We start from the raw sequence: 18,615 nt of genomic DNA, 5'->3' as shown, positions 1-18,615 counted from the left end.
AATCCAAGTAGGAAAACGTTCATTTTACTTTGTTCCTTTCTTTTAAAATACTGTTACTTAAGAAGAGTTATTAGTTTTGGCCATTCTTTCGATTGGCATTATAAAAGTAGGGGTGTTTTTTTTTTACATTTCAGTCGGTTCGATTCCCAGACGAGGCAAGTAATTTTTAGAAAATCTTTGAATGCAGAAGTACTAACTTTTAAAAATAACATAAAGTCTTCTTTCAGTAAAATAGCCTATCTTCGATATTTAAGGTACTTTCCCTTCATGTCCCATAACTTTGCGACACCCTGTATACATATCTACTTAGTTAAGTTTTTAAAGGAATTTTTTTAAAACATGGACAAATATAAGTCAGCATGTGGCCTTGTAGCTGAAGTTTCTTACCGTAACTCTTTATATTATTTATTACTGTAGAGATGTATTAGAGATACTTAATCAAATCCTATTTTTATAATTACTGACCTTAAACGTATATTTAAAAAAAAAACAAATTTCAATGACCATTATTGTGTTAGATCGTACAATTAACAACTTTATTCATAAATCGCTAGCCAAACTTGACCTTGCGCTCTTTAACCCCCCCCCCCCCCCCCCCCCTTTAGGGAGTCCTAAATCGATACGCTCTCAGTCGTGTAACAGCACGTAGTATTTTTATGTTGTAAGTATAATGTCTATGAAATGAAATAATGTGTAATAATTCTGTTATTTTTCATCAAATACAATTGTAGGTAGGTACACCTGTTTTCGATCGCTTCTAAATTGCCCGATATTTTATTTGGTGATTAATAGGGTAATCCGTATAGCCGAGTGGTTAGCGATCGTACCTACTAAGCTAGAGGTCCCGGGTTCGATTCGCGGTAGGTGCAAGCATTTATATGATGAATATGGATGTTTGTTTCCGAGTCATGGACGTTTAAATGTATTTATGTATGTTTAAGTAAGTATATTGTATTAAATATTTCATTGTCTTGTAACCCATAACACAGGCTATATATGCTTAACTTGGGGCAAGATAATTTGTGTGAAAAGTGTGTCAATATTAATTAATATTATTACATACATTAATGATTGCGAAACTCAAGTGGCGGTTCGCAGGGCACATAGATCGCGGAGAGATCGCCGTTGGGGCAGTTAAATCACGTAAGACGCAGTGTTGGTAGGCCCCCACAAGATGGACTGGAGAATACGTTGGATGAGGGCAGCGCAGTACCGATCGTCGTGGTAATCTTTGGGGGAGGCCTTTGTCCAGCGGTGGACGTCTTCCGGTTGATGATGATATTAGATACATTACTTTACTTAAATCTCATCTAAGTTACGCAGTCTCTAGAGATCTGATTAGTGAACCAAATGATGCCAAATGTGAAAAATTCGAACACCTATTTTTTATTAAGTAAATATATGAAAGAGGTAAAATAATTGTATATCATGATCAAAGCAAAAGTATAATTTATTACAGCAACATTTACATTATCAGTTATAACATAATTTACAATCCGACAATTTGAATGGACATAGGCACAGCTAACGAGGCAATGATTTACCTGAAGTGGGTTGCATGATATTAAAAGGCATATAAGACATTTTTTTTCAATATTGATTCCCAAATAAAATTTGAAAAACAAAATTTTATGAACGATGCGGGATTCGAACCCACGACCTCCGGCGTTCCGTGCCGGTGCTCTAACCACTGTGCGGTACTCGAACGGTTGGTTCTAAATAGAAGCAAGTCAAGTAATTGTCGCAGTCGAATATGATGATAAATGGGGACTCCTCAACGACTTACAGTGAGGGTGCGACCTGTGGCAGAAAATTCTAACTGTCTGTAATCAAATTGCAAAGCGCTTACGTTCATTGCTGCATTGAAAAATTTTGTAAATCTACACATATTTAGACAAATTGTTAGTGTACTTCAAATTCACTAAAAATCAAACAACAAAAAAAAAATAACAAAAAACAACCGACTTAAAAAACACTATTCCAAAACAATAGATATAATATGCACTAAAAAGTATAAAAATAATTGCGTTTTTTTATACAATGTAATTCTAGTTACGATTATTGTAATTTTTGGAGTCGGTGTCATCCAAGATAGGTTTGTAACTACATACATAGTTATAGGTGAGATGTGCTTGAGTCGTGAGGAGGCGAGAGGCGAGAGCGGGTCGCGGCGGAAGGACACCGATTCCAAAAATAATAATAATAATCGTAATTAGAATTAGATTGTATACAAATACGCAATTATTTTTATACTTTTTAGTGCATATTATTTTTACAAATTAGATAATTTGTAAAACGAGTATTATCAAAATCATCTATCACAGCTACAAACACCCACAACCCTACAACAATAAAGTATTGTTGATATCTCATAAATTTTATAGGTTCTGGTTACTTTATAAATTATTAAGGTTGAATAAAACATATTAGAACGGTTTTTCCTTAACTGAGTCATTTAACAGAACTAAGTTTTTATATAAGTGATTTTTAACTCTATCTTATTATCTTTTAATTTTATCTTATTTCGACGTAATTGTACAAGCCGGTTTTAATAGTAATTATGTGTTAAGTTAACTACTGATATTAAGTAATTAGTACTGATATTATGTAGTATAGAATATTTTTAATATACTTTTAATTAATTATTTGTAACATTCGACGATTACCTACGCAGTAAAACCCGAATGGGCTTATGTATGTACTTAGAGTATCGTTTTATTTGTGTGTAAATTAAAAAAAAATCGGACTGGGGAAACCACAGTTCAGAAAATATCTATATATTTAGTTTGTGTGAAATGTCAATGGTAGGTTCTGGAATGTACAGACGATCGACGGCACTTTATAAATGGTGATGGTTAAGTATGATAAGTATCATAAGATACATAATAGCTTTAAGGGTAAATGTATACACTTCTATAATAAAGTCCCAGCCACTGTTCAGGCATTATCTATAAATAAATTTAAATGTTTTATAAAAAAATGGCTCTGTCGTGAATACTATTACTTCACTGCTGAATATCTAAATGATCGGACAGCATGGGACTAGATTGTGATTATTTAATAGCGATAGAAATGACTGTACAATATTGTATATTTTTATTGAAAAGAGCGCAAAAAAAGAATGCTGAGAGAGTTTCTAGCGCAGCTTCTTCTTTCTCAGAGCGCCATTTGTTTCCGAAGCGGTAGTAGTATCTAGTAGTATAAGAAATGACATCAAAAAGAATTCTAAAGGAATCAATTTTGAGAAAATAAATGCCTTTTATGCCTATGTACTCAATAACTATAACTATGTTTTTAATATTAATTAATTTTTTTTAACCTTCTCGTGTAATGTGCATTTAGTTATTGACGTTTGTGTATTTTTAACCGACTTCAGAAAAGAAGGAGGTTCTCAATTCGTCGGTATGTTTTTTTTATGTTTGTTACCTCAAAACTTTCGACTGGGTGAACCGATTTTGATAATTCTTTTATTTGAAAGCTGGTGCTTCCCGTGTGGTCCCATTGTAATTTGGTCCAGATCTGACAATGGCATTCATGAGAATACCATAAAAGTCTTAAATTTGCTATACATACGAATAGCAAAGTGGATGATAAATTTACGAATAACTCAATATCGCGCCAACCGATTTCGATGATTCTTTTTATTGGAAAGGATATACTTCAAAGATAGTTTGGTGAGAGTTTGGTTAGGTTCTGATTACGGAATCCATGACAAAGTAACGGAACTCTTCAATTTTTAGGAGCAAATTAACGATATTCGGCCGAATCTTTTTTATGCTATCCGGATATTTAAGTCATCTACCATAACATAGTTATAGTCAAGTCATTGTCGTAGTCGAATATGATGATCAATGGGACTCCTCAACGACTTACAGTAAGGGAGCGACCTGTGGCAGAAAATTCTAACTATCTGTAATCAAATTGCAAAGCGCTTACGTTCATTGCTGCATTGAAAAATTTAGTAAATCTACACCTATTTAGACAAATTGTTAGTTAGTGTATTTCAAATTCACTAAAAATCAAAAAATTAACAAAATAACAACCGACTTCAAAAACACTATTCCAAAACAATAGATATAATATGGCCAAAAAGTATAAAAATAATTGCCTATTTTTATAAAATCTACTTAATAAACCTAATTCTAGTTACGATTATTGTAATATTTGGAGTCGGTGTCATCCAAGATAGGTTTGTCACTACATACATAGTTATAGGTGAGATGTGCTTGAGTCGTGAGGAGGCGAGAGGCGAGAGCGGGTCGCGGCGGAAGGACACCGATTCCAATAATAATATTTTTTTTTATGGAATAGGCGTACGGGTCACCTGGTGTTAAGTGATCACCGCCGCCCACATTCTCTTACAACACCAGAAGAATCACAAGAGCGTTGCCGGCCTTTAAGGAAGGTGTACGCCCTTTTTTTGAAGGTACCCATGTCGTATCGTCACGGAAACACCGTACAACGAAGCTCATTCCACAGCTTTGTAGTACGTGGAAGAAAGCTCCTTGAAAACCGCACTGTGGAGGACCGCCACACATCCAGATGGTGGAGATGATATCCTAACTTGTGGCGTGTCGTGCGAAGGTGGAATTCGGCGGCAGGAATCAGGTTAAACAGCTCTTCGGAACACTCCCCGTGATAAATGCGGTAGAAGACACACAATGAAGCGACGTCTCTACGCAACGCCAAGTGATCCAGCCGTTCACAGAGCACTGGGTCCCCGACAATTCGAGCTGCTCTGCGTTGCACGCGGTCAAATGAATCGATCGTAATTAGAATTAGATTGTTTACAAATACGCTTTATTTTTATAATTTTTAGTGCATATTATATCTATTGTTTTGGAATAGTGTTTTTGAAGGCGGTTGTGTTTTTGTTAAAAAAAAATTTGTTGCATCACTTTGCATATATTGTAATTGAAATGATTTGTAAAATTAAATTGAAAATAAGAATCTGTAATACCATTCTGTTTTGAAAAGAGCAACAAAAGTGTTTCTTGCTCGTTCTTCTCTAAGGAAATCTGCCTTCCGAACGAGCTGTATGAAAAAATGACATATTATGCAATTTACGTACAAAATAAAATATTTTTGTTTATTTGTTTGTTTGTTTCAGAGGTCGTTAAGAGAGTTTAATAACCTACATACGGCCGTTCCCAATATACTATATACAGATCGGAGGCGGTAATCGAACGGTTAGCTCAGTGGTTTAGAGCACGGGCACGGAACGCCAGAGGTCGTGGGTTCGAATCCCGCATCGTTCATAAAATTTTGTTTTTCAAATTTTATTTGTAAATTACTACCTTCTACTGTCAGTCATTAACTGTTAATAATCTGAAGCTGTCCCAATGTACCCAATAAGTCATTCTTATCGCCTTATATTGGGACGCGTGCATTAAAATTTCCATACAAACTTCTATCACTGGTAAGCTATACGTCGTTCCATTGACAGACAGCATGTACGGATCATCTCACTCAACTTGAGTTACCGTCGATAAGTTTATTGGGACAGAAAATAACAAACAACGATAGTTACGATTTTTATCTTTTTTTTATGGAATAGGAGAACAAACGAGCGTACGGGTCACCTGGTGTTAAGTGATCACCGCCGGCCACACTCTCTTGCAACACCAGAGGAATCACAAGAGCGGTGCCGGCCTTTAAGGAAGGTGTACGCACTTTTCTTGAAGGTACCCATGTCGTATCGTCCCGGAAACACGTAGTACGTGGAAGAAAGCCCCTTGAAAACCGCACTGTGGAGGACCGCCACATATCCAGATGGTGGGGATGATATCGTAACTTGTGGCGTGTCGTGCGAAGGTGAAGGTATCTCAAGTAAGAAATAGAATGAATATTGGGAACGGCGAATAAGCCCCTATGTTCTCTCATCATTTTGCTATCGTCCTTCAGTTATAAAATTCCTAATTCGATCAGAAGTGAATACAATATGAGATGTAGGTATCTCGATTGATAGCAGTAGTAATTTTCCAATAAACTCGGACGGTTGGGGGCCCACGCCCGACCAAGTGACTGAAGGCCAAATTATACCTAGTTAAAGTATTTTTTACGAGTGACCTTGAACTTAAGACCATATTCACCAACGTATAAAAAAAATATTGAGTCTTTTATTTCCGGTTAGTGGAATGTTTTTTATTTTGCATAATAATATTTTCATTTAAGAGTAAAAATGCATTATCTATAGATATATGTATAAATATAATCTGAATCTCGGAAACGGCTCCAACGATTTTCGTAATATTTAGTATACAGGGGATTTCGGGGGATTTCGGGGGCGATAAATCGATCTAGCTAGGTTTCTATTAAAAAATGTAGTATTATCCGTGTTTTCATGAGAAACAGCTACAATACCATCCTATTAATATTATAAACTAGCTGACCCGGCAAACGTTGTTTTGCCATATAAAGTATAATTCACGCGATAGTTTTATAAGTAATAAAACATTGCCTATATTATAGCCTGTACATCATTTTGTTCTATTGTCAATAGTTTTTGCAGCGCACGCAAAAATAGGTTTTCGATTTTACACCTTGTGTTACAAAATAGCAATTTTATTACGGATCCCTAATTTTGAAAAAAAAAACATAGCCTATAGCCTTCCTCGATAAATGGACTACCCAACACTGAAAGAATCATTCAAATCGGACCAGTAGTACCAGAGATTAGCGCGTTCAAACAAACACTGCAGCTTTATAATATTAGTATAGATTATAGTATAGATGTGAAAGTTTGTATGTCTGGATGTATGTTTGAACTCCTTTAACGCAAACACTACTGAATGGATTTTTATGAAACTTTGCAATAATATAGCTTACACACCAAAATAACATATTTATAAAAATATTGTGTGAATTATCTATACATTTAAATAAAATTGGAGTGTCTGTTTGTAATATTGAAATAACCGTTTTTTACTAAATGTATATTATGAATATATATACGGTACATACACCAAAATAACATTTTTTAGAATTTTTGTCTGTCTGTCTGTTTGTTCCGGATAATCCGGCGACTTTTATTGGCAGGTAGCTGATGTATTAAGGAGTAACTTAGGCTACGTTTATTTTAGACAAATAAACCAATGTCCAAGAAACGGTCTAACTCTAAAAATAATTTATATGGCAAAACAATGTTTGCCGGGTCAGCTAGTTATAATATAAAGGTAAATTTAGTTGCGAAATTATTTAAAACTATAATAAGCTCAGATGGGGTATTGGGTGATCCGGAAAGCAGAAGACCCTCGGTTCGAATCCAGATGTCCTATTAGTATTTTTTTTGGTCAAGTTTTGTACATTCTTAAAAATGTCGGTAAGTATTATAAATCAATATAATAAATCAAGACTCAGACTCAGATAAATGGCGGATAACAGACACTTTTTTGTCTACTTTGTCATTAATTAATACAAAAACCATATTAATGTTCTTTCCTACAAAAAATTATGTATTATATTTGAATCATGAGTAAATATTTTCATCATATTATTTTAAGCAAACAAATTTGAGGTTTTTTTGTTATGGAATGGGAGGACAAACAAGCATACAGGTCACCTGGTGTTAAGTGATCAATGCCACCCACAATCTCTTGCAACACTAAAGGAATCACAGGAGTGTTGCCGGCCTTTAAGGAAGTTTGTTTCCCTAAAGAAATAAATAAATGTTTCGGCTCACAAGAGCCAGCTATTCTAGAAAAGTAAATGTTAATATTGAGTTACATCAAATAAACAATGAAAACATAGATATGTATAGATATGAAATAAAATTCATTGTGTTAACAAAGAGTTTATACAAATACCACCAGACATCTATTGTATAAATAATGAATCAGTAATAATGATTTAATTAACTTCAAATACAATAACATTTATTTGAATCGCAATTCACAATGCATGTTTAACTATATAGAATAATTATTTCCTAGATTTTTTTTGACACATGAGCTTTATTTATTTGAAAATAATTTACCAAAATATTTTTTTTTTGGATTTTCTAGTTAATTCAAACATACTACATTACAACAAAAATTAAAAAAAAATCAGGAAATATTTAATCAAATTGTCAGTATTGTGATCGGTCCTAGATAAATCTACGAAATATGGCCGTTTAAAGTGGGTCAAAATTGTGTCCAAATGAGTCGGTTACAAAAAAGATACATCCAGTTGAAGCTAACAAAATGAGTGCAAAAATAGCTTAATTTCAACATCTTACCTCAGATGTCACAGTATAAAGCTATAACTTGTCAAAAAAAAAAAAAAAACTTTAACTAAAAATTTTAAAAATTCACAATATTAGTAAATGTTATTGATGGTGAAACTTTGATATCTAATATATAAAATTCTCATGTTGCGGTGTTTGTAGTTAAATACCTCCGAAACGGCTTGACCGATTCTCATAAAATTTTGAGAGCATATTGGGTAGGTCTGAGAATCAGACATCTATTTTTCATCCCCCAAAATGTTAGCCGTGGTCCACACCAAATTGTTTTTTTTTAATTTTTCTGACATTTTTTTTTAAATTTGTTTGATTATGAGTCAGCATTAAATTGTTTAATTACTACAACTTCAAATTTTCACCCGTCTACGATCAACAGTTACTTTTGTATCGCGATTTCAATATTGGCAATACAATGTTTGCTGAGTCAGCTAGTTATTAAATAAAAATTGAATTAAGAACAGTCTTTAGTTTTATAATAGAAGTGTTAGTTTGTTTGTGTATCTATTAGGTCCCCTAGTATGGTAACTATGGCAAATTATTTAAATAAATTATAAATTTTTTGGGCAATACAGAAAACACATATAGGATGATTCATTTCAGACCTTTTATATCAATTGTAATAAAGGACTTCAGCATATTCTTGAGGCTGTATTTCTGCTTTATGAATGCCCTTCCCAATTCCAATTAGCTCATCCAGTGTTAATTAAATTAATCAAACATTATACTTAATAGAATAAAAAACTTACCTCAGCATTATCAAAGGCATGTAGACCTCCATTTTTCTCACATTTCTCTTTGAAAACTTCTGACGACTTGTTCTGTATAGCTTCAATTTGTGCTTCATCAATTTTTCCTTGTAGCTCTGGTGGCAGCGAATCCAATGCATCAGATATAGATGGTTCAGTGAACTGGCTTTGAGCTACTCCTATAAATTTTAATTGATATTGTTAACCGAAATACAATATCATGAGTAAAATACTCTAAAACCAAATAAACGAGTAGGTAGTTGTGAAAAAAATACTTTTATATGCAAAAAAAAAAGCTAACTTCTTAAAACCAGAAAAGAATTTATAGAATTTGATATAATTATTTTTGTATATAAATATTAAAGTCCTCTTTAAAATAGCCAATAATTTACTGAAACTTATCTAAAAATTTAGAAAAAAAAAAATCAAAATCTACAAAAATATGTACCTGGAATAACGTATCGTGAGACTCAAAATATGAATATTTTTTCTTTTAAATTGCTATAGCTATATAGGTTTTCAAAATCTCATTCCTCACAGCTTGATGAGACTTTGGATTGGAGGAATTGTTAAATTAAAAAAAGACACCAATAGAAAAATAGCTCTACGCCTGCCGAATGCAATTTAAATTTCAAATCGGAAATACATCTTTTTTTTATTTGGTCACATCGGTCAATATTTTAAAAATAATAAAGAATTTAGCCATAACTTTTTTCATTTTACAATACAAGAAATAGATAATAATTAGGAGATTTTTAAAATAAAATTTACAATGCTAATAAATAGGCGCAAAACTTGTTTCAAGCATCATCCGTACGATCTACAGGCCGCCAGAATATTATTCAAATTTCGAAATTAATATAGTACTCAATTATAAAAGTAGATTACCTATAATTAATTACTTACCTATTATTACAGCGTAAAATACATATTTAAAAATCATTTTTAAATTATTATTAACACAAATATTACGTAAATTATATCGTTGAAGCTATTTACAAGTCCGTTTCACAAAACGTGCAAAAAACACAATGATTTGTAGTAACTTATAAGTAGTGTACAGCTATGTAAATTGTAACAGATCTAATATTTTAATAGTATTCAGAGGTCGATGAAGTTAAGAACAGACTTTACGCACTACACGACTCACATATCCACACTGACATAACCTACTATTCCTACTAACACAAATTGTTATTTGTTAACACTGATGATCAAAGTTCACACTTCAAAAAGTAGGGATGCCGATCTGAGATCGATTAATCGGAGGATCGATTTTATAGGTTGAAAGTATCGATTTTTTTAGATCGATATGCTGAGTAGAATCGTTCCAGTGAAGCGGTATTTCACCCTAGAAAATCGCTTTTCGCTTATTTTGTTTTGGCAAACACCAAAAATAATGGACACTTAGTTGAATGTACCCGTAATATTACAGTGTTCCCGGTTGAAAGGTTAATTATCTAAAAACTCGCTTCTATTTAATAAAAAAAAAATTACGTACGTGTACTCTACTGGCAAGAACAAAAAATCCTCTATTTATTATGACTTTCACTCAATAATCATGATGTATATTATGAGTAGCATGGACTCATCAGCTGTTCCTTGAAATTGACCTTTTTCAATTGCCGGCAACATTGTAAGGGATCAGCCGAACCGATTGGATCCGAAAAGACTGGACATACTGATATTATTGAAAAATTTTTGGGAAATTTAACTTTTTCATGAAATAAATACATTTTAAAAATAAATATCTTCCTACCTGATCTGACTTTGATTTGGTTATAAAAAATGTTATAATCAAATTTCCCGAACTAAAAAAAAATGATTTTTAACGATTAGAGATCAATTATTACGGATTTTTCCTTGTTTTTCATAAAAATCGATTAATATTTACATTATAAATGCAAACGTGGAAAAAAACAATTTTTTTAGACCTTGACTTTTTTGTGAATCAATTGATCAACGTACGATTCAAATCGATTTAAGAATCGAGCTGTATCGGAAAGAATCGCCATCCCTAGATCACAGAATATATTTGACAGATAATATCTCCGAGCAATTAATCATTAAATTATAATAAAAAAAAACTACAAAGCGAATCAAAAAAAAAATCAAATTCCAAATTTCTATATTTGATAGTAAAATATATATACAAAAATTACTTATAATCTGTTTATTATAGCAATTTTATGTGTAGGTATCAGAAAACTTATTTCTACAACCTACGTGTTGAGGGACAAAACTTTATTAAGCTTAAAATTTATATATAAGATTATGGTGGGAAATCCAGGAAACTGGGAAAACCTGGCTATTTGCTATCATAAAGTGAATCAAATAAGAACTCATTCTTTTAAATATCGAATATCGATTCAAATCGATTTACTAATCTATTTTTTCGGACAGAATCGCCATCCCTAGACTTAACTGAATAGTGATTGAGTGACTGCTGTACACCTTTATCTCCTATATTCAATACTTATCATAGAATTTATAATAATTACTATTACGAGAAGGCGAAGATTGATGAACGACGTCTACTAGCGCGGAGCGCCACCTCGGAGCAGTTATCAAGCGAGAGCGCCACTTTATGCCAATAAACTAACAGGGCGGGTGATTTTGAATTTTGCTTGCTCGTCGAGGCTCCGGGAACTGAAGTAATTGAATGTAATAGTTTAGGTATGTGTATATTTATATGGCGAACCGGAAGACGCAGTGTTAATAAGTCCATTTGCTCAGTTTTTCTAACGCTGTAAATTTAACTGAGATATCTCCACAGCGTTATACATAAAATTTGACGCAAAGCAAATCACATGCAACCGAATAATAATATATACTTTTTAATTAATAGAATACGGACCACGGACCTTTGGAAGAGAGTATATCATAAACTATTGTACATACATATACCCAATGATATTATATTTAAATATCATTGCATATACCATAAAATTTTAACAAAGTGGTTATTTCTATTACCAATATTTCTGATTATATCCAAGATGGCAAGGATTTTTCACCGTAGATATCGGACAAAGGTTTACATCCCTTAATACACCATAATATAAGTATTGATGCAATTGTCATAATAAATAATCATACGTCCTAGTGACAGGACTATATTGTGACAATAACCGGTCACATTTTCTGCATTTTGGTAAATTTTCCTATTATTAAATTCTTAGTAAATGTTGTATCGAAAATAAATTACTCTTCGTAAAATTTAACAAATGGAAAATAAAAAGTTATTATATAGTTATTTATAGTCATTTAATGACTATAGAAAAGAAAAATCGTATACGTGCATTTTTAATATGCTTTTATTAAATACGTGAAAATGATTGATGAAAACAGGAACATTGTTTGTTATCGAGTTCATAATAATTCTCAAAATTTCCATAAACCCCACTATGCAGATGCCTTTTTTTCCCCACCCCCATACGAATTTGCATCAGTTGGTGTTAATAAGACTAATAATAATATTCGCTATAAGCAAAAATATGTTCAAAACATTAATTGTATGTGTGATGATTGGCTTGATCAACATAAAGAAGCAAAACAATGGACACCAATTAAAAAGTTACATGGAAATAAGGATACAACGGTTGTACTATACAATGATCAAAATAAGACTATGGTAAATCATAAAGATAACGATGTCATACATGATCTAAACAAAACAAAACGATTATCTCCGAATCTGAAGACTGACGATGATCCCGTCTTACACCCAAAACGATTTTTTTTTGATAATCGAGAAAGGATAAACAATAGAAATCTTAGAAATGAAATTAAACCCCAAAATTATAAAAATAATGCAGAAAAAGGCAAGTTAAAAAATTATGAATATGAACAGCAACCACAAATTGATCGAAACAAAAAGAAATGGTTCTCACTAAATCCCAAACCTCATGGAGCTGTCGATATTAATCGAAAGCAAAAGGATTTCAAAAGATCACAGAGAAAAAATGATAAGAATAATAACTTACAGAAAATAGAAACTGCACCCAAAAAATATTTTAAGAACGCGGAAAATAGTAAACCAATAAAAAGCGAAATTAAGCCACAAAATTACCTATTCAAAAGGAATTGGTTCACTCTAAATCCCAAGCCTCATCATACTTACGGTGTTTATTCCATGCAAAAGGATATCGAAAACCCACCAAGAAAGAACGATATAAATCATAAAAATAAAAGTAACTTACCGATTATGAAAACTGAACTTAAAAATTACGATAAGAGCACAGAAAAAAGTAAATCAAAAAATACTAAACTTAAACCACAATATGATCAATCCACAAAAAAATGGTTTTCTCTAAATCGCAAACCTCATGGAGCTTACGAAGTTAATCCCAAACAAAAGGATTTCGAAAACAAAAAAATCCACAAGGATTTAAAAAAAGATAAATCATTAAAACTTCAATTAGAGCAGCAGATTCAACCGCAAAATGAAATACGGAATAGAACAATGTCTCCAAAAACAAGAAATAAAAATGATGAACAGAAAATTAAATCTGGAGAAGGCGATCAATTACATAAAGTTAACTTAAATAAAAAACAAATCCCGGAATCGAAAAAAGAAGGCATTCGGTTATTCTCAATATTTCACCGGAAACCAAAAAAACAACCAATAAAACCACTTTTTTCAATAAAGGTTAACTCGGAAAATTTTCAAGTATTAAATTCTGCGGAAATTGAAAAAAACGTAAGAGCTTTTGGAAAAGTCGAAAAGCCAAATAAATGTATATGTCCATCCCGCTTAGAACGTTTAGAAAAATTTGGTATAGGCGATACTTGTGAAGCTGGTGTTTGCGAGAAAGCCCATCACGACAAGTATCGCAAATTCGATTGTAAGTGTAAGAAAAAGCAAATACTTGAATGTAGCGACACTACATGTGATGATAATTTTTTAAAAAGAGAAATAAAATCAATGAAACAAAATAAAACGACTAAAGACAAGACAAGTCCATTGTTTGAAGTGATATTAGACAATAAGAACATGAATATTTTGAATGCTAATGAAATTGAAGGGGTACTTAGAAGCGCATCTAAACCTAAAATATGCCCAACAGGTATTTGTAGTAAGCCCATGAAGGATAAAAACATAATGTTAAACTGTAGGTGTATTGGGAAAAAGATGGTGCCCGGCCTATACGAGTGTAATGAAAAAACTTGTGGACCTAAAAGATCAAGATTTCAGATGTTCTGTTCTAGAATTTTCAGTCGAACAGAATACTATGGGCGCAAACTGGAATCAATGCCGTCTCACAAAAGACATATCCGTAATCAAACCTACGAGATCAGACCTTTAACTGTTCGAAGACGAAGCTTTATATCATCGTACGGTAAAGCAAAAAGACATCAGACAGTCCACAGTGATAATAATGTTCTTGCAGGACAGAACAGAACAAGGTCGAAATATTTAGAACGACAAACCCCGTATATATTAGAAGGTATGTTGAGTTGTTACTAAATACATAATAACCTTATGCAATGTAACATATTTTAATAGCAGTAGTTAATAGCATAGTAAAATTAGCACACTAAGAAGAGACAAGTCTCTTTTTGTAAACAGCATCTCCTCCACCTCCACAATTTGGCGTCGATATATGGTCGATGTACCCAACGTTCAATTCCGTAGTCTCTTGGAAGAGAAGACCAAATTGGCGTCTTAAAAGCTTGGTGTACTCAGTAAGGCGAGAAAGTACTTCAGTATAAGTCACCGCCTACAACTATATAAGGCGCAAATTGGGCCTCACTTGGAGTACTGTTCTCACCTCTGGGCGGGTGCTCCCCAGTACCAGCTTCTTCCATTTGACCGCATACAACGAAGAGCGGCTGGAATCATGGACGATCAAGTCATCTCCGATCGGATTGAATGGAATAAGGAAGTCAAAAACGTGGCTCGCTTGCGTCAAAAATATTTGGAAGAGGATAGGTTGGAACGTAGTATTAATACGAAAGAGAGGTTATTATTTCTGTAAGCCAAATAATGAAAGCGACTCCACTGATTTAGAAAAAGTTAATTTAATTGACTTTTATGATAAAACTATTATGTTTTGGCTTAGTTTCTTCCATTCATTAAATATGTAATAATATGTATAACGCTTAATACCCGCTTCTAACTAATAATACGCCGCTAATCATATACCCCCTTATTCATAATAGTCTGCTAACTTAAAGCATTGCTAATTCTCACTCTGTCTTCTCCTATTGACCTAAGTCAGAATGAGAAAAAACACTCCTACTCGGGGATAGTCTATACGTCACGACTCAGGAGCATGTCGAGGTCAACCGTGACGGAAAAAACGGGAAAATCGCTAATCGCAGCTAAAAAACATTTTTCGAATGTGCACCAAAACAAAGCCAACGAGAAAAATATATTAAAAGAAAATCGTATTTCTAAATGATCAATGTATCCAATAGTACCGGTTGTGTCTTAGATAAATAGTAGGTGTAAAATCAGAAAAGTATTAGGTTTTGAAGTTATTAAACGACTTTCCTTTACACAATATAATGTAATAAGTTGGAAACCTACATTGGACATAACATAAACATTAATATTAAGTTTTTGGTTGCTGAGAATTTAGAGATAATTCTTTTTTTTTAATGCACTTCAATTGGAAAATCGCTCTTCTTATTTGAGGCAAGGCTAATCGTTTGTAACATAAAACAGTCAATACTTTATTTACTGTTATTGTTCATAATATCCTTGCAGAACTTTTAAATAATAATAAAAATAATTCAGCGTTTTGGGAGACTATCGCGACTGAATTATAGCTGACTGAACCCAATATAACAGAAAATCTTTTATTTTTACACAATAATTATATAATGCAGATTTAGGTCCGATTAACAGAATATTTTAAATCTTCATTAATATTCATCTTTAATTAGAGATCGGATATTAAAAGCTGTAAATCGCATGATGATGTTATAATCCATGTCTAGTTGACAAACTTAGGAAAAATAAATATTTGTAGAGGTCAAATATAACATTGAATTTGTATGTTTACAGATAGTCCGCTACGGCGCAGCAAAAGATACGATGAATACAATAAAAACGGGATACAATGTTTATGTGATCCAAGCTATTGTGAGTGTCATCCAGAAAAAGAGGATGTTGAAAAACATCCAATCGCGAAATCGAAAAAAGCAAAAACACGTAAAAAGAAACGTGTTAAAAAGATTTCCAAAGGTATTTTAGAGTCACAAGAGGATTATGAAAAGAGATTAAGCAAAGTTAATAAAGAGGAACGCAAGCAAACGTTGCGAGAAGAAAAAGAACAAATGAAACGAAAAAGGGAATTAGCAAAGCAACGGGGTCTGTACACCTCAAATTTCCTTTCAAATCTTATAAATGGTGTTATCAATATAACGCTTAATAGCATTCGAGTAATACTAATATCAACATGTTTTGTAATAAGGCATCCGATTAGAAGTTATATTTACGTAAAACACAGATTAAGAGATCCTGTAGGTACATGTAAGGCGATAAGACGGTGGTTTGGAAATACCTGGAAAGAAAAAGACACGAAGCTATCACAGACTTTAATGGAATCAGAAGCGTTGAATGTCATAGCAGACCATCTAGAAGATTCGCAGGTATTTCAGTTTTTTGCCAATAAAGGTGGTACACAGAATGAAAAAATGTATTATGAGAAGAAAACAGCGTTAAGGAAGAAAAGAATGAGAAAACGACACGATATAGCTGTGTATGGATGTCGACATATGCTTTTAACGACACTTAGAAAACATCCATGCATTTGGGTTTATCATATATGTCCAGACTGTTACCCACAATGCTTGAGTCTTATGACTTTCCTCAATAATTTTTGTCAAATTCTTATGTTCCTGTTAGCGGTGTTGTGTTGGACTCCGTGCATTGTAATGTGTGAGATAGTTCGTGCAATTTTCTGTTGTGTTGGATGCACAAATTAGATAAGTAAAAATTGTTTTGTTATTGAATGTTGAGTTTTATTAATTTGCAGCCTCCCTTTTAATTACGTAGGTATCTAACCTATTTTGGGATTTATAATATATACGGTTGTGTGTTCACCGCTAAAAAGTCTCCCTTCATCGTATCCCGTCGATTCGAGATCACTCCTCTAACTGCCACAGCCTGTATCGGCATACCTGGCGTCGATATATCGAGCGACGTTCAGTTACATGGTCACTTAGAAGAGAAGGCCAAACTGGCCTCTAAAAAGCCTGGTGTACTCAGTAAGGCGAGAAAGTACTTCAGTATAAGCCACCGCCTGCAACTATATAAGGCGCAAATTCGTCCTCACATGGAGTACTGTTCTCACCTCTGGGCGGGTGCTCCCCAGTACCAGCTTCTTCCATTTGACCGCATACAACGAAGAGCGGCTGGAATCATGGCGATCAAGTCATCTCCGATCGTCTTGATTCTTTGGCGTAGCGTAGAGATGTAGGTTCTGTCTGCATCTTCTACCGCATTTATCACGGGGAGTGCACACAGGAGCTGTTCGGGTTGATTCCAGCGGCCGAATTCCACCACCGTGTTTCCATTACGTGCAAAGTACCACCCGCATCAAGTTGACGTCTGGCATTCTACAACCGCGCGTAAGCAAGCGTTTGCAAGTAATTTCTTGCCTCGCACAGCCACTTTGTGGAATCAATTACCGGCTGCGGTTTTCGCGAACCGATACGACTTACGGACCTTCAGAAAAGAGCATACCTTAAAGGCCGGCAACGCATCTCTTGACACCTGATGTTGCGGATGTCCATGGGCGGTTTCCTCACCTCTCCCCATCCTGTGAGCCTCTTGCGCGTGTGCCCCCTCTTATATAAAAAAAATACTACTTACTATAATATCATACTGCAACTGTTCCTGCTTTACTCTGGCCATAAAATAATATGGTTGTATTAATGACACAACAATTAAAAATTAAAACAATTAAAATTAATCTAAAATTATAATAAGTTTAAACATTTACAAGCAAAGCATGTCGCTACAATAACGATATTAAATCAATACACGAAAAAACTACTTAAAATCGTAAGCGTAATAATATAAATGTTAATATGAATAAATAATTGAAATTTTCAAATTTACTAAAAATATTATCTTTAAAAAAAATTGACCATCCCTACGTGGGTGCTACTCACCTACAAGTAAGAACTAAGGCGCGGCGTAGGACAAGTAGGTGTCAGTGCCTACATTAGCGCGCGGCTACTAGATTACTCAGGTTACGAAATTATATAATGAAAAATTTATTTATTTAGGTGAATTATTTATATTTTGTAATTTATTTTTTTATGATTACTATTATGTAGTATTAAAGTCGCCATTCTAGCTCAAGGCTGTGTGTACATATATGACTAAATTTAGTTTGTCAGTCAATCGCCCAACAAGTCGAAGACTGTATCGTAGGGTCAGATAATAGAAGGTCAATAAACCCTTTTACTTGGCAACCATTTGGCATTGCTATGGCTAATTTTGATGAGACTGTAAAATTTGGAATAACTAATAAAAAAGAATATTTTTTCTTATCTTAATGTTACTACTCACTTATTTTTTTGCCGTACACCGAATAAAGCAACAAACAGGCGAAAGAGTAGATTACAAGAAGACAACAAAATTACTGTGCATGTGAAGATGGAGCAGTTGAGGGTATCTCAGTA

At 33.4% G+C, this 18,615-nt stretch overlaps 2 protein-coding genes across 3 annotated transcripts in view; one reads left to right on the top strand and one right to left on the bottom strand.

The window, feature by feature from the left end:
• The window catches only part of LOC126977414 (27 kDa hemolymph protein-like), a 44,565-nt gene extending 34,405 nt beyond the window's left edge, over positions 1 to 10,160 (bottom strand). Inside the window, exons 1-2 of one of the 2 annotated variants that reach the window (XM_050826209.1) lie at positions 9,877 to 10,160; positions 8,971 to 9,149 (exon numbers count right to left, since the gene is read on the bottom strand). In XM_050826209.1, coding sequence (XP_050682166.1) covers positions 8,971 to 9,149; positions 9,877 to 9,913 — 216 coding nt within the window. In that variant the 5' untranslated portion in view covers positions 9,914 to 10,160. The remainder of the gene's footprint in view (positions 1 to 8,970; positions 9,150 to 9,876) is intronic. The other variant, XM_050826210.1, reaches the window with a different exon arrangement.
• Positions 10,161 to 12,104: 1,944 nt separating this feature from the next.
• On the top strand, positions 12,105 to 16,935 carry LOC126977376 (uncharacterized). Its single transcript, XM_050826139.1, has 2 exons — positions 12,105 to 14,420; positions 15,986 to 16,935. The coding sequence occupies exons 1-2, from the start codon at positions 12,305 to 12,307 to the stop codon at positions 16,906 to 16,908; spliced, it is 3,039 nt and encodes a 1,012-aa protein (XP_050682096.1). The 5' UTR covers positions 12,105 to 12,304; the 3' UTR covers positions 16,909 to 16,935.
• Positions 16,936 to 18,615: the final 1,680 nt, after the last annotated feature.

Source organism: Leptidea sinapis, chromosome 45 (genome assembly GCF_905404315.1).
Source record: "Leptidea sinapis chromosome 45, ilLepSina1.1, whole genome shotgun sequence".
NCBI classification, from domain to species: domain Eukaryota; kingdom Metazoa; phylum Arthropoda; class Insecta; order Lepidoptera; family Pieridae; genus Leptidea; species Leptidea sinapis.
Note: the sequence above shows the minus strand (reverse complement) of the source record. Positions and strands in the feature narration are given on the sequence as shown.

Coding starts and splice junctions, on each gene's coding strand:
- LOC126977376 (XM_050826139.1), top strand. CDS start 12,305: ATGATTGATGAAAACAGGAACATTGTTTGTTATCGAGTTCATAATAAT. Junction 14,421..15,985: donor AACCCCGTATATATTAGAAG/GTATGTTGAGTT, acceptor GTATGTTTACAG/ATAGTCCGCTACGGCGCAGC.